At 45.7% G+C, this 15,834-nt stretch overlaps 1 protein-coding gene across 17 annotated transcripts in view; it reads left to right on the top strand.

Moving 5' to 3' along the window:
* Nucleotides 1–1,049: 1,049 nt before the first annotated feature.
* The window catches only part of Trim9 (tripartite motif containing 9), a 107,034-nt gene continuing 92,249 nt past the window's right edge, over nucleotides 1,050–15,834 (top strand). For 10 of the 17 annotated variants that reach the window (XM_051147169.1, XM_051147167.1, XM_051147158.1 and 7 more), the window contains exon 1: nucleotides 1,051–2,049. In XM_051147169.1, coding sequence (XP_051003126.1) covers nucleotides 1,228–2,049 — 822 coding nt within the window. In that variant the 5' untranslated portion in view covers nucleotides 1,051–1,227. Of the gene's footprint in view, nucleotides 2,050–15,834 lie in introns of all 17 variants that reach the window. The other 7 variants (XM_051147192.1, XM_051147176.1, XM_051147181.1 and 4 more) reach the window with 2 other exon arrangements.

The raw sequence follows: 15,834 nt of genomic DNA, 5'->3' as shown, positions 1-15,834 counted from the left end.
GGAAAAGAGAAATCTGCTAGTACGTAAGAGCTATCATTGGATCCCTCATCACTTCACAGAAGCAGGAAAAAAGCCTTCCCGCCCCCCCCCCCTCTTTTCTGGAATTTATGGTAGATGCTCAGAGCATGTGACATTGGATAATGTTGTTTGGAATCAAACATTGGGAATCTGCAGTTCTACAGTGATTCGTTCACACAGTTACCAAACGATAGGCACTCCAAAATACACAAACTATTCCTGCCTCAACTCAACTAATATTCCTGGGCTCCCTCGGAACCTCAAGCAGCCGCTGAAGGCCGAGCTTTAGGAAGCTGGGAGGGTGAGAGAAACCGAGGTACCTTCACCCCGAGGCGTAGGAGGTCACCGCACACTTAAAGCTTGTGGAGATGGTGGCACAATTTTGGAGGAATACTACGCCTTTGCCTCAGTGGGGTTTTAAAAAGCAACCTGGGGCGCAGGAAGTGGGCACCGCAGCTATGGCACACAACCAGCTCCTTCAAACATCCCGCAGCGGGCGCTCCAGCTGCTCCTGGCAGCTGGAGAAAAGCCCAAATGCCTCCAGGAAGGCCTGGGGGAGGTGCCTGCTCGCTGCACGCAGCGGAAGGAGAAGGGGCATCCTCCGCGTTGCACAGCGCTAGCGGGGATGCGTCGGCGCGCAGACCAGAGCTGGAAAGCAAGCGCCGAGCGCCCGCGACAGGCAACAGCCGCCCACTCGCGACTGGGAGGGGTTCTCACGCCCCATGCTCCGGGGTGACTGCACCCTAGCTCGGAAGGAAGCGGGCGGAGGGATGAATCATCTCGCCCCAATCCTCCTTCTCCGCCCGCGCGCCAGCCCCTTTCCGAGATCCCGCAGTAGCTAGTTGGCGAAGCTACCGCTCCAGCACCGATTCACTGAGCCCCTGGTAGCCTGCAGAGGAGCGGAGACAGACAGGGCGGGAGGCCAATGAAAACGCCGCTCTCACGGCCGCCGTCCAATGAACCTTCGGCTCTCTAGAGGGGCGGAGCTATCCGCGGGAGGGGGCGGGTCCGGGCAGGAGCGCAGCGCGGAGGCTCGGCGGCTCACAGAGAGAGCGCGTCGCGGGGAGTCGGCGCCTGGAGACGCGGGAAGGCGCCACCACCGCCGCCGCTGGCCAAGGTGCTGGACACCACAGGCCCATCGGCCGCTTCGCCAGGTCAGGACCCCCTCTCTGCTGCAGCCGCTGCTGCCTCGCTTCCAGCCAGGTCCCCATGGAAGAGATGGAAGAAGAGTTAAAATGCCCTGTGTGTGGCTCCTTCTATCGGGAGCCCATCATCCTGCCTTGCTCTCACAATTTATGTCAGGCGTGCGCCCGCAACATCCTGGTGCAGACCCCGGAGTCCGAGTCCCCCCAGAGCCGTCGGGCCTCGGGCTCTGGGGTCTCCGACTATGACTATTTGGACCTCGACAAGATGAGCCTGTACAGCGAAGCGGACAGCGGCTATGGCTCCTACGGAGGTTTCGCCAGCGCCCCCACAACCCCTTGCCAGAAATCGCCCAACGGCGTCCGTGTTTTTCCCCCTGCTATGCCGCCACCGCCCACCCACCTGTCACCGGCCTTGGCTCCGGTGCCCCGCAACTCCTGTATCACCTGTCCCCAGTGCCACCGCAGCCTCATTCTGGATGATCGGGGCCTTCGCGGCTTCCCCAAGAACCGCGTCCTGGAAGGGGTCATCGACCGCTACCAACAGAGCAAAGCTGCGGCCCTCAAGTGCCAGCTCTGCGAGAAGGCGCCCAAGGAAGCTACGGTCATGTGTGAACAATGCGACGTCTTCTACTGCGACCCTTGCCGCCTGCGCTGCCACCCGCCGCGGGGTCCCCTAGCCAAACACCGCCTGGTGCCCCCGGCCCAGGGCCGCGTAAGTCGGCGGCTGAGCCCGCGCAAGGTCTCCACCTGCACAGACCACGAGCTGGAAAACCACAGCATGTACTGTGTGCAGTGCAAGATGCCGGTGTGCTACCAATGCCTGGAGGAGGGCAAACACTCCAGCCACGAAGTCAAGGCTTTGGGGGCCATGTGGAAATTACACAAGGTGAGTCCTATACAACCCATCCCTGATCCCCCGCGCCCCGGGTTTGCAGCAGTGGGTTCCTCTTAGGGTCACAGCGCATCCAAGTGGGGGCGCAGTGTAGGTGCCTTTGGCGTCTGCCTTGCGATCTGGTGCATTGCAGGAGGCTCCGGGGACGTTTGAGGCGACGCAAGGAAGTTGCATGTCTCCAGAGCTGTTACAGGGATGCCTTAGCGTGGGTCTCCCTCACTGGGTACCCCGCCTGTGAGCTGGGCCCAGGGCGCCCCTTCTTCAGTCTGCAGCCTATCTATGGCCGCCACTATTGTAGGGCAAAGCCTACGTGGCTTGACAGAGGCGCGCCGGTGGCAAAGGGCCTCCGGGCAAGTGCCAGTGCAGGGTGGCTTGGGGCCCGGGAGAAAGGGGCAGGCGGGGCGATCGCGTAGCGCGGACCTCGGGGGATTGTCTCAGCAAAGAAAGCAAAAGAAGCCCTGGTGCACGGCGCTGGTAGGGAGAGACTCTGTGGGTGGAATACTGATGAGTCCGCTCTGAGCTGGACCTGAAGCCCCTGCTGGAAGGGAAGCAGGTCCCAGTCCCTGAACTCGAGATGGCTGGGAGGTCCAGCGGTCCCATGGCATATAGTCTGGGCTTTGGCCCTCGGGGGGGCGGGGGGAAGGGAACATAAGGCTGAAGCAGAAGGACCAGGTCACGTCCTAAAACCATCACTTTCCCCAAACCCTTATTCCGCCAGGGTTCAGTAGCTGCGTGTACAAACTTTGAGACACCTGTTAGCAGATTTATCTTTTGGGCCCCTGTTGATAGAGCCTCTCCCAGGGCTACCAAAAAACCAATGCCATTAACATGTTGCCATGCAACTCCTCTACTCTGATGGCTTCTTGTGGGTTCTCAGACGGTCCTTAGAACATTCTAGCAAAGCCTACTTGACATGTTCCTCTTGGCCTCCTCCACTGATTGACCCCTCACTCTCTGCTTCTGTGTTTTTGCTGTTGCTTAACCAACGCCAGAGGCCTGCCCTCGGCCTAAGCCTTTACATTGAGTGTCCTTTCCTGAAATTCTCTTCCCTAGTGCATAGACAGACGAAGGCTTTGATGACCAATGATTGCCACCTGCCTCAGACAACCCTTTCCTCCCTGTTATATTTTTCTCAGCAGTACTTATCACCATGATAACATGCCACATATATTAATTATGCCGATTTTGTCCTTACCTATTGGCCCCTCCCCCAAACACAAAAAACAGGAAGATAAGCTTTGTGAGGAAAGAGCTCTTTTGATTAATATGTCTATGTTGCTTAGAAGAAAGGAGACCACTTTCCAGAGATGTGCTTTATGTCAACCTTACTTTTCAAGTATTCCGCTTATTTGAAGGCAGGGGTGGGGTTGTTTTGGGGGGGACATGACAGCTGCCCAGCATTATCAAAGGAGAAACTGTCTTTACACCACAGGTTGTATGTCCACGAATGAGGCAGTGAACACAGCCTTGCAATCCTTTTCTGTGTCCCCACCAGTTTCCGAGCATTCCTTGGAGACTAGAAAAGCTAACTTTGAGAGATGCCCACTCTGCAGTTAAGATTACAACAGCAGTAATAATTGTGATACAAAAGGCAAATGCCAGCATTTTCAGCTATCACTAGGGTCTGTCTCAACTCTTTCCTTGTCTCCTAAGTAACAAGGAATTTATGGAATGTGCTACCATGCTCAGCTCTCCAATTACACTTTTTTGAGTGACATTTAATTTTGAAAGTTGAAAAAAATAATAGTTCTCAACCAATTTTCCCCCTTTAACTGTAGTCTGGACATAGCTGACCTGTTGTTGAATTTCTCTACAAAGTGTCTAAAAATAAATAAGTTAACCACTGTGCCTGGCCAAAGACCTTAGTCTTATATGCTAATCAGGGTGGTGAGAACCACAGCATTGCATGCTCATGAGGAAAAATCTATATTCAATCCACAAAGACCAGAAAGAACCTTCAAATCTCTGCCACACCCCATGTGTGGTCGAAATGTCAAGTCATCTGTTGAGGCTGATAATGGAAATTGTGGGTGGACATTATGGTTGAAATTTCTATATATGCTTTTTTTAAAACCCTGAGAAATGGAATAAAATGGTGAGAAGACCAAGGACTGTCTGGTTTTGGCATATTTTTCCAGAATAATGAATCAGTATCATTTTTGTCCGGTCAATATCAGAGTAACCAAATGGCCTGGAAAAGCTGAGTGGAGAATGATGGGTTTTACAATCCCATTGTCATTTGTTTAAAAAACACTGGACATGACTCCTTAAGTTTATTTTTCCTTAATAAGATAATATGGAACTGCTGCACTGTGCACAGCTAGACTCTGTGCTAATGCTTCTGTCTCTGTTAATGCTCCTGGACCAGAATTGCTCTGACCTTCAAAACACAAGAGAACAAAGCACTATACTTCCTTCTCTCAGAGTTGGCACAATCTGCTATGAGTATTTGTTCTCAGTCTATGATAGTAATCATTTCTGTTTCTGAAGAAAGTCCTATAAATAATGTACCTGTTAAGATCAGCCCAAACCTTGGCATCTAGGGAAGAAGAACCTTCTATGTGAAAATAAAATGTGCAATAGCACAATAGTTGCAAATAATATCATGTTAAAATCAATTTTATCAGAGACTGCTAGTTGTAAAGAACAGGAGGCAGCCTAGGTGATATATGAAGGTTTCATGGGAAGTGCAACAAAATCTGCTTTCCCAGGGGTGAGACTTGGGTGCTAGAGGTCACCATGAGGTCACCATGTCGGCTTAGACCAAGTAATGCTGTGGTAATAATCTCCAAACCTCGGCAAACAGGGACCCCTTTTTCTCCTTTAACTAGTTTCTCTGCCACTTTCAAACTGATAAATCCCAAGTTACAAAAGTGTGTGATTTAAAAAAAATAAAACACTTGGCCATTTGCATTGAGGATTCTAATTGTTCTTAGTTTTAGAAATTGTCTCTGGAACACTGTACTTACATAGCTGCACTCTGATGCTGTAAATACAAATACAGAGTCAGGGTTGCTGTGGTGAAGCAGAGCTGACCTTAAGTCTACCTGTTGACTTCTATTAGCTGACTTTTTGGTTTGGTTTTTTGTTTTGTTTTCGGCTTTTCGAGACAGGGTTTCTCTGTGTAACCTTGGCTGTCCTGGAACTCTCTTTGTAGACCAGGCTGGCCTCGAACTCACAGAGATCCACCTGCCTCTGCCTCTGCCTCCCGAGTGCTGGGATTAAAAGCATGTGCCACCACCTCCCCACCCGGCTTCTTTGGTTGCTTTTATTGTGAAGTTGTTCTCAAAGAAGTCCAAGGGCAGCTTTATTTAAAAGAACTCTAAATGCCCAGTGTGTGCTCTGATGCCATGTTTTAAAAGGACCATCTCTTTTACATACTAGACCAATAATCAAATTATGTCTGTTTCAAAGGCAAGAAACTTCTCATGACACATAAAAATCCAGAATCCAGTGTGTGTGTGTGTGTGTGTGTGTGTGAGAGAGAGAGAGAGAGAGAGAGAGAGAGAGAGAGAGAGAGAGAGAGAGAGAGAGAGAGAGAGACATGCATGCAAATGCTCCATGGAGGCCAGAAGAGGGTGCTGGATCTCCTGGCACAGTAGTTTCAGACACTTGTGAGGTGCCAAATGTGGGTGCTGGGAATTGAACTCCAGATCTCTGCAAGAGTAGCAAGTGCTCTTAAGTGTTGAGCCACCCTCCAGCACCACTGACCTATACTCAAGGTCAGAATTTCTTAAACTATATTCCCAGCAAGGTTGCTTCCATAGTTAAATAAGTTTGGGGCTCTCCATTCTAAACATCCTCCTGACAGTCAGTTCCTGTTGCACATCATCATAGCTTCATAATTCTATACGGTGGCCTTCGTTTGTCTATAGTTTCACTTTCTGTGGTTTTGGTTGCTGAAGCCAACCAGAGCTCAAAAGTCTTAAATAGAAATTTCCGAAAGTGAACACTTTCTAAGTTTTAATTTGCTTGCCATTCTGGGTGGCACGATGAACTCTTGCACCATTCTGGTACATCTGAGACAATCTTGTACCATTCTGGTCTGTCCCATGCAGGATGTGGTTCACCCGTTTCTCCAGAGTATCCACTGCATAGCCTCAGTTACTAGTTTGGTCCATTATCAGATGCACTGCTGTAGGACGGCAATGTCTGAGCTTAACCCTTACGGAGCAGCTCCACATTATGTCACAGTGCCAACATCATCCACCCCAGTTCTTTTCATCATCTAGGCATGGCACACATCATCACAAGAGCCACAAGTACAGCATATTTTGAGAGAGACCTATACACATGTCTTTTATTTTATATTATTATAACTATTAACGTTTATGATTGTTACTAATCTCCACCTAATTTACAAACTAAATTTTGCTGTAAATATGCATGTGCATAAAAATACACTATATATGAAGGGTTTGGCATCATACACAGCTTTGGGCATCTACTGAGAGTCTTAAATCTAGATCCCTCAAAAGAGGATAGAGAGAAAAGAGGGAATACTATGTATCAACAACAAAGTAGCTACTTGTTGCAAGGCCAGCATTTTCCAACTTAATTCAACTTTGGAAACATTTTTGAGTGGTTCAAATGTTTAGGAAACATTGTAGGGTCAATGATTAAGTCAATAACTTATTTAAGGGAAAGAGTAATTTTTTGGGTTTTTGTTTGTGTGGTTGGTTGCTTTTTTGTTTTGTTTTATTTTGTTTTTTGCCTACACACAATAGAATTCCAATAATTCCAGAATAGAATTTCTTCCTGAGGAAGAAAGCCCCTAGCAAGCCCCTCTTCACATCTTATGTTAATTCTTAAGTAAATGTTGAGTTAATTTTTTACTCTCCATATACTAAAAGTCAAAGGTAAAGAACTACCTAATCCTGTAATGCTTATATATAAGAATCTGGGTGCATATTGTCTTCTTTACTATTGTAAATACTGTAATTTCTTAAGATGATCTTAGGCATCAGAAGTCTAATGCTGTGTAATGAAAATTAACAGATCTCCTTTAACTGCTTTTGGGCTTTATATACATAATGCCAAGTGCAAGTTTAACTGAGTTTCTCACTAAACTTTATTAGGTAGAAATAGATTATTTTGAAAATGCTTTTGATTTATAAGTCAGTATTTAAGAGGTAGAGGGCTGCAGAGATGACTCAGCGGTTAAGAGCGCATACTGCTCCTCCAGAGAACCCACATTCAATTCCCAGCACTTAACCACAGCAGCTCACAGTTGCCTGGCTGTAGGGGAGTGGTTCTCAATCTGTGGGACTCAATCCCTACAAGGGTCAGATTTCAGATATCCTGCATACATTATCTGATTGCATCATTCATAGCAGCAGCAAAATTACAGTTATGAAGTAGCAACGAAATAATTTTATGGTTGGGGGGTGGGTCACCACAACCCTAAACTATGAGGAACCATATTAAAGGATTGCAGCATTAGGAAGGTTTACTACTATAGAGGAACATAGTGCCCTCCTTCCAAGGGTACACACACACACACACACACACACACACACACACACACACACCTATCCCAGCTGCTCAAGCCAACTTATAGTTGCTGTCAGGTGACTGACCCTTTCTTCTGCAGTTGTATCAGGGACAGGAGCACAGTATTTTTATTTGGCCATGGATTTGCCATCTTTCACCTTTCTGGATCAAAGCGCAATGGGTTGGCCTAAGGTTAGTCATAGTCCTAATTAACTTCCTTTTTCTTCTCTCCCCATCTGACCTCCTGACCTTCCACCTATCTCCCTACCCACTGGACTTACCTCCCACCACCTTCTTAGGCCAGAGTTTCACATCCCTAAGTGCAGCTTGAATGAGCTCGCTCTGCAACTTTGCCCCTGGCCCTCCTTCTCACCGAAAACCATGCTTCTCCCATCCCTGCAAAGGGTTCCCTTCATCCTTGGTCTCTATAACTACAGATGGCTTTAACTGCAGAGCTTTAAAAATTAACAGAAAAAAAAACCTGTAGACAGAGAAATTCCCTTCATTTTGATTTGATTACTGTTAATCTGAAAATGTAAGAAAACTCTCCTGTGTTTTTGATCTTGAATATATGCATCCTATTATATCTTATATATTATATATTGTCTGTTATATATTACTGATTTCCTCCTCTCTTCTTAATGCACCTGACTTTAGAAACTCTTCTGCATCACGGTTTTGACACCTGAGTGTTTGAAACAGACCCACTTATGTCAATGTCTTTATCTTTTCTGGTCTGATCCCAAACATCTCCCCAGCCCTGCCTTCTATTCACCCTCCTCCCTAGGGTTCCCAGTTCTGTGTTCTATAAGCGAGCATCCTTTGTTAAGTATCTGCTTATTTGAATATTTCACTCTGGAACCAAATCACCCTGTGCCATAGTATTTTTCCCCCCTGATTTTATCTTTGTCTCCGCCCATATTTTTGTCCTTAGTGGATGTTCAATAAAGATTTATTTAATGAAGGAAAAGATTGGTGAGAGGAAGATTAATTGCTAACAGCATAAGGCCAGAGTTTTAGGTTTATACGTTAGCCAGCCAGTGCTCATCAAACCATAAAACTTTTATTCAACACTTGCTGTTAAAATGCACTGAATACTCACTATATGCAAGACACTGTTAGAGGCCACTTACAGTAGATTGTTGTTGTTGTTGCTTTAAAAACATTGATAATCTACCTAGCTTCATGTGAAAAAGTATATAGGAATGCCATTAAATCGCACCAGAGCCAGAATTTGAACCTAGGCCGTCTGATTCCAGAGCCCACGCATCGACCGCTCTCCAGTTGTACCTTCTGACAAGCAGGAAATAATGACCTGGCTACCGTAACAAGTAGCCAGGATCCTTCATTTCTCACAAGATTGCTAAGAAATTAAAAGTCTTTTTTTTTTTCTAAGTTTCCTTGTGACAAAATCTATTGCAAGAGGAAAATATGAGTGAGGAAAACGGAGAGCTGAATTTGTTAGCATCCCATAAGCTAGATCATCTGAGGTGATGATAAACAGGCAAGATTAGGTCCTGAGGGGTCCAGCCTATGCCACAGACAGAACTAGGTGGCAGGTAGGGACCTGTTAGCTCAGCCACAGTCGTCTTTCAACAAAACAATACATCTTAAATTTTATAGATGAAGATAACATAAAAGAATAAAGGGATTTTAAAAATGAAAGGGGCACAGGAATACTTTGTGTCTACATCTCAAATATTTATGGATGCATGTTTGAAAACACAGCTATTTATTGAAATGCATGATCTGTGTTTGCTGTCAATCTTTTCCTGCATCCTTGTCTGTGGGACTCAATCGAGCTTCTTAAACTTACTCTCCCATGGTCCCTTTTCACCCAAGAAAATTCAACACATGTTGAATACACAGGCACATAACACAGGTACGCCAATTAAACACTTACTGATAATAAATTGCAAAGAAACATATCGTAAAATAATCCTTTTGCATACATATAATCATACTATTTATTAGGGACAGATGCAAATTTGCACACTGATGGGATGGGCGTGCCATATTTTTGCATAAGAAATTACATCCTGGCTGAGGGCTTGATACTGCGGGTCATAGAATATCTTCAGTATCTTTCAGAGTTGATCGATATTTTTATAATTAATGTTGAAAACACATAAATAAGCAAAAGGATGGCAGAAGCATGTTCAGAAACATGGGAGAAACTGCTGGAAATTCTGTCCTACTCTAAGCCGTTCATTCCATAAATTTTTAAATGAAACTCAAATGTCAACTTTGAATACTAAACACTCTAATCGAAAGGTCCACTAATTTGATACTTACATGCTTATGAATGCAATAGGAAATATTTTCAAGGCTTTGTTTCTGGAGATTAAAATATCATGTTTCTATAAGAGCAGGAAAGTTTGTAGGTACATGGCAAATACTGTAATTCATAACATTTGGGAGCCTCAGATCTGAGTGAGGTGTCTCAGGTAGTCTATTGGCATTGCTTGGCTTGGCCGTGCCCACAGTGCCAAGTGTGAATGCTCTTTATTCAGAGCTGAGCTGCAGGGAAGCCATGCATTAAAAACACCTCACATTCGTTATGTACACCTAATCAGCCTCTGTCCGGAGGCCTTTTACTGTCCCCAAATTTTCTACGACCATCACATTCAGTGCCACATAGTTAAAGAAGCCATGGGTAGTCCCTTTCACGAGCAGTCACAGTTTAGAAACAGATTCAAGCTCTGCCAAATAATATTATGATTCATAAGGCCTGCTGCTGTGAGTCGAAGGTGTCCCCCAAAGTCCATGTGTAGACCTTTATCCCCCGGTACAGCACAGTTGAGATGTGCGAGCGTTAAGGTGTAGTCAGGTCAGAGAGCTCTGCCCTCAGGGATGGATCAATGGCTTGGATTGATGGCTTTGTGATGGGATGCTGGACTAGTTACTGAGAGAGAAGGTGATGAAAGTGTGAGTTTGGCCCCTCCTTACTTTCTTTCACTCACGACATGCGTTCTGCTGTGTCATGATGCAGCAGATGGCCCTCAGCAGCTGCAGCTTCGGATCTTCCAAAACTGTGAGCCAAACACATTTCTGTTCATTATGAATTCCCCTGCCTGTGGTATTTTGAACGGCAGCACAAACAGATAAGGACGCTTGCATAAAATCAAAGCTGCACGCTCGTGCTAATGGCTCTGACCAAAGAAGAAGCTGTTCCGTAAGGACTTCGCTTTGCAAAGTTTTGCTCAACTTTGTTCTTCGATGTGGAAGCATCGTCCGTGAGCACAGATTAAGATGCGTAGGTGGCTGGTTCTCATCTGCGGCTGCTGCATACACAGAGGCTCACATTCTGCCCTGATGGCTACCATTTGGCCTCATTGAGATAGTTGCTCCTCTTCTTTTATTCTTGCTGTCCTTGAAGAGGCACAGACAAGGCGTACTCGTCACTGTGTCCCACGCTTTAGGAGAAGTCTGAGAGAGGCTTTGAGCTGCCATGTGTAATTTTCCAAGACATTTCCTGTCCTCTGAAGAAAGCAGCTGGCAGAAGTGGGTGAAGGCGGTGACCTAAAACAAGTCTTCATAGCAGGCTCTGACTTCAGAGTAAGTAAAACCCTGGCCAGTCAAATAAGAGCAGGCCCAAGAGCAAAGCTGAACAAGACTCCAGAGCATGCCCTGCCGTAATCTCCCTTTGATGGTCTGTAGTTTCTTTTCATGCCAGCAAGTGACCAACAGCTGACTGTACTACACACCCACATCTTCTGTCGCTTACTAATATTTATGCCATTGCCAGGACAGAATGGTCCCTGGAGCCTATAAAGCCATGTTTGCTTACACTCGACCATCCTCCCTCTCACACCTGTGAAGTGGCATTCCCAGAGCCTTGTCACATAAAGTCAGGTATAAAATCAGACTTCAACCTGATCTAATAAATCTGTGGCCGAGATAAGTCTGCGGAGCTTCTAACAAGCAGCTATTATTGATTTTATTGACCATCAATCATCTAGCCAAGGTTTAGCAAGGAAACACGGTAAACAGCTCTCAGCACATTGTCGGTGGGGAAGTATGGTGCTTAGAAGCTGCCCGTTGGGTCTAGCCCATTTTCTGCCATTGTAGGAAGCCAGTCCACATTGGTGGAGCTAAAATATGGGATAGTTCTTCATTTTCCACTTTGAGGAACAAGAAAAAATAGAACATTGAAACTTGTATGAAAGCTGAATTTCTAGGCTGGCTTTTATTCAAGGGTACCATATTTGACCATTCTCTGTAGATCCAAAATGGCACCTGCATGTGTATTCCTAGCATAGGGTGTGGGTCCTTTGAAAGCTACTTTTGGGAATGGCACCTATGACCTCTCCCAAGTGCTCTACTATTGAGCTATGTCCTCAGCCTGTTTCTTTTTCTTTTTTGAGACAGAGTATCACTAAGCTAGCTGCCCAGGTTGATCATGAACTTGTGATCCTCCAGCCTCAGTCTCTCAAGTAACTGGGATTACTACTTTTATTTAAATGTATTTCAAACTATCAGGATTTCACGGTTTTTTATAGTTGAGCTCATGTTTAGCCATTAATCCAACATTTGCATTGACTCTAGTGTCTGCAGTCCACTGGAACCTTCCTTTGGATGGGCCACAGCTGCCTCACACTTAGCACATCCAGAGCACAACTCATAGTCTCTTTCTCACTGGTAACCATGGGTTACTTTTTTATTCCAAATAAAGGTCTGAAGGATGCAGTTCTACAGTGGAGTGAAATTCAAACAAGAGAATGGAGGAGCAGAGTGAGGCCTAAAGGACCTTACCCAGAGTCTTAGAAAATTAGAATATGAAAAGAGAAAATTGGCAAACAGGAGGGCTGGGCCCCCTGTCTCACCCAGCTGCATGCCAACTAAAAGTAGCTGGAGCCACTGGCCCAGACAAAGAGGTGCTCAGTGTCCAAGAGTTGCCTTTGGTTGTTTTAATACTAAGATGCACACCTCTATGTGGAGATTTAAGATGCTGAGGTGTGTGACCCATGAAGTTGTATTTAGAACTAAATGTGTGGAAAAGCTGTGCTAAACTCAGGCTGTGTTTGACCCTTAAAAGCTCCCCTGTGATGTCCCCCACTCGCATCTGAGCCACTATGCACCTTTGTGAGGCCTGCTTCCTCTCTTGAAGTTTATTCTTCCTCAGTCAGTGCTCTCACTTTGCTGGCTGCTGTCTGCATGTTTGGTGTCATGTCTGAGTCTTAGTTCTGGGGCAAAAGAACTTGGTAATCCCTCAAAAGGTTTCCACCAACCCCCAGATCTGCTGGGACCAAAGTGAGGAATCCCACTTTCAAAACTAAAGATACCAGATTAAGGACTTCAAACTTGCACATACTTCAGAGCAGCAGCATTATAAAACTGAGACAACAACTCACTTGGTAGAGAACCATGTCAAGTTCTAGAATCATCAAATGAGGCAATGAGGCTAAGCAGGAATCCTGGACATGGCTTTAACGACTTTGACCACTTACACGCAAGCACGCAGAGCTCTAGGAGCTGAGGCAAGGACTTTCCCCACAGTCGCAGGTGGATTATGTCCACATTATGAGCCAAAGACCGTGGCCATCCTCATTACAAACGGAGAAGCAGACATTATGAAGCCATGAAGCCCAAAGGCTCAGCTAACAGGCGCTCAGAGTCATGCTGCTGGCTTTGTGCAGTCATGACTGCGAAGACCATGATGTGCATGCGCCTCTGGCTCTGCTCTGTCTGTGCTCATCCTCAGCCTGTACGGATGCTAATGCTCATCTGGAGACATCATGTCTTTCTCAGTAGATAAAAAGCTCACTGGAACATTTATCCCTTTACATGCTAACTCAGTAGCTTTCAGTCTACTTGTTCCCACACATGTGCAACCAACACCACCGTGAAATCCGCATTTCATCACTTAAAAAGAATCCCCATGGCCATTCACGCCCTCAACACCACTGTGTCCCCAGCTGGAGTGCTTTCTGTCTCTGTGGACTTGACTAATCTGGGTATTTCCTACAAATTTAGTACTAGGCTATGTCTACTTTTGTGTCTGGCTTCTCCCTCTCAGTGTGGTTTCAAGGTCCATCCACTTTTAGCACACTGGGGTACTTTCTCCTTTCTTGTTACGGGTTAATAATCCATAGGATTAGACATGCTTGTTTCTGTATGCACACGTGGTGAACATGGTTGCTCCCATGTCTCAGATATTATACATGGTGCTGCTTGGATCTCTATGCACAAGTTTGTGCATGGGTGTGTTCTCTATGATCTCCAGTGGGGTATAACAGACATATTTGGATCTTGTCCTTGCTTCCTATGCTGGGGCTCATCATGCCTCTACTATCCCAAATGAGAAAAAGCCCTTTTGTCCATATCCGAGTCTGTGCTAATGAGATGAGTCCAGGTGGGCCCCACATAGCTCCTAGAAACTGGGCCCAGAAAGACCAAATGCAAAACTCTCATGTGTCCCCACCACCCCTTGGCCTCTGATCCATAGAGATAGGAGGAAGTTGAAAGCTCAGTTCTGTGAAAATTCCTGAACAGCAAGATGCAGGGGCTGCAGGTGGGTAAGCACATAGGCCTTGAGAGTGCAGCACTTAGGCAGAGGACATGTGAGCTCCATTCTCTTCCTACCTTGTCCATTTTCTGCGTTCAGCTGTCCCTGAGTTCCTCGTTCTATGAGTAGCCTGCAAGCAGGGTGTTTCTGAGTTCCTCTAGTCGCCCTGGAAAATTATTGCACCTGAGAGCGAGTGTCCTCAAAGTTGCCACCAAATCAGACAGAAATCCAGGTAATCTAGGGGTCGGTGGTCTGTGACTGACATCTGAAGTGGGAACAGGCTGTGGGTCTGACACAGGCAGCTCAGGTCAAAACCTATTGATATTGGAAAGTTGGAAAATACTAGAAACGAGTATCTGGGAGTGGAATTATTGAGCCATTTTGGAGCTCGGTGTTTGGCACGCTGAGGCTGTCAACTGTTTTCTGAAGACACTGTACAATCTTGCCTTCTGGTCAGCAGTTTATGCCATTGCAAGTTCTTGCCGCCCTTGTCAACACACGCTATTGTCTCCTTTTGCTTACAGACACCCTCAATGGTGTGAAGTGGTGTCTCTGTGGTTTTGATTTGCGTTTCCCCGGTAACTACTGATGTTGTTGGGAATTTTTTCATTTGGTTTTGCTCTTGTCCCCCTCTTTCTTCTACTTTTCTTCTTAGTTTTAGGAAGTCTGTTCAAATCCTTTGCCCATTTTTAGTCTGATCATTTATCCTTTATTTTTGAATTTTGGGGAGTTTGTTATGTGCCCAGCACTTGCTGATCTTCACAACAGAAGGGTGAGCCTTTTGCCTCTCCAAAACACAGGAGTAGAGCAGACACAAAGCCAAGAATGAGGGGACTTACTTGTCAGTGCCCATGGCAAGTCCCTTGTCCAATAAACCCAAAGGGCTGCTTCCAAGGTAGAGCTTAGATGAGCTCCATCCAGCCTGGCAGAAGACGTTTCCCCGGTATCACAGCCTTCCTCCTCCTTACCCCAAGTTCCACATTTCGTGCCTGTGGTAATGAAGTTTCCTTTTGTATACCACCATAAAGTCTAGCCCTGCTGTGGTTTCTGTTAATTGAGAGTTATCATCATGGTATTTTAAAAAGCAGGTTAAGGTGCCAAAATGTAAGATTCTTCCTGCACAATTGGAAGGTATAAACTGATAGAATTGGGGCACTAGGTCTTATCCAACTCCTTCCGAGATCAGAAAAAAGAAAAAAAATAATCGAGCACTTCTTTAAATTATCAAAGTCACATAGTATTCCAACTATAAAGTAAACAACAAAAAACAACTTTATTTTATGGAATTTACATGAAGAATTTTGAATATTTAGGATCCTACTTTTAGTTACTTCTGGGTGTATGTGTATGTGTGTGTGCATGGGTGGGTGCATGAGTGTGTGTGTGTGTGTGTGTGTGTGTGTGTGTGTGTTTATTCAATGAGGCTCAATTCAAATGATTTTTCCCCCCTTTGGAGGACTCTTTCATGATCCTTGACATCCATAATCACAGGTGGTTTTTTGATTGTTGGTTTTCTATATCTCTAGTCCTGAAGTTCGTTACCTTTTTGTTGTTGTTACTGTTGTTATTATTCTTGAAGTGGGAATAGTGTACATCTATGCCATTACATTGATGATCCTTATTCATCCTAACATACTCTATTCCTATGAGCGCTAACTTTCAGGAAGTCAGAACTTTTGTCCAAAGGACCAGCCTCAGACCTCCCCCCCCCCCATTCCTCCCCTCTCTCCTGTGGTCCTCCGTGAATCTTTTGGTTTCTGCCAAACTGTCTGCAAGCC

Source organism: Acomys russatus, chromosome 1 (assembly GCF_903995435.1).
Source record: "Acomys russatus chromosome 1, mAcoRus1.1, whole genome shotgun sequence".
Classification (NCBI taxonomy): domain Eukaryota; kingdom Metazoa; phylum Chordata; class Mammalia; order Rodentia; family Muridae; genus Acomys; species Acomys russatus.
Note: the sequence above shows the minus strand (reverse complement) of the source record. Positions and strands in the feature narration are given on the sequence as shown.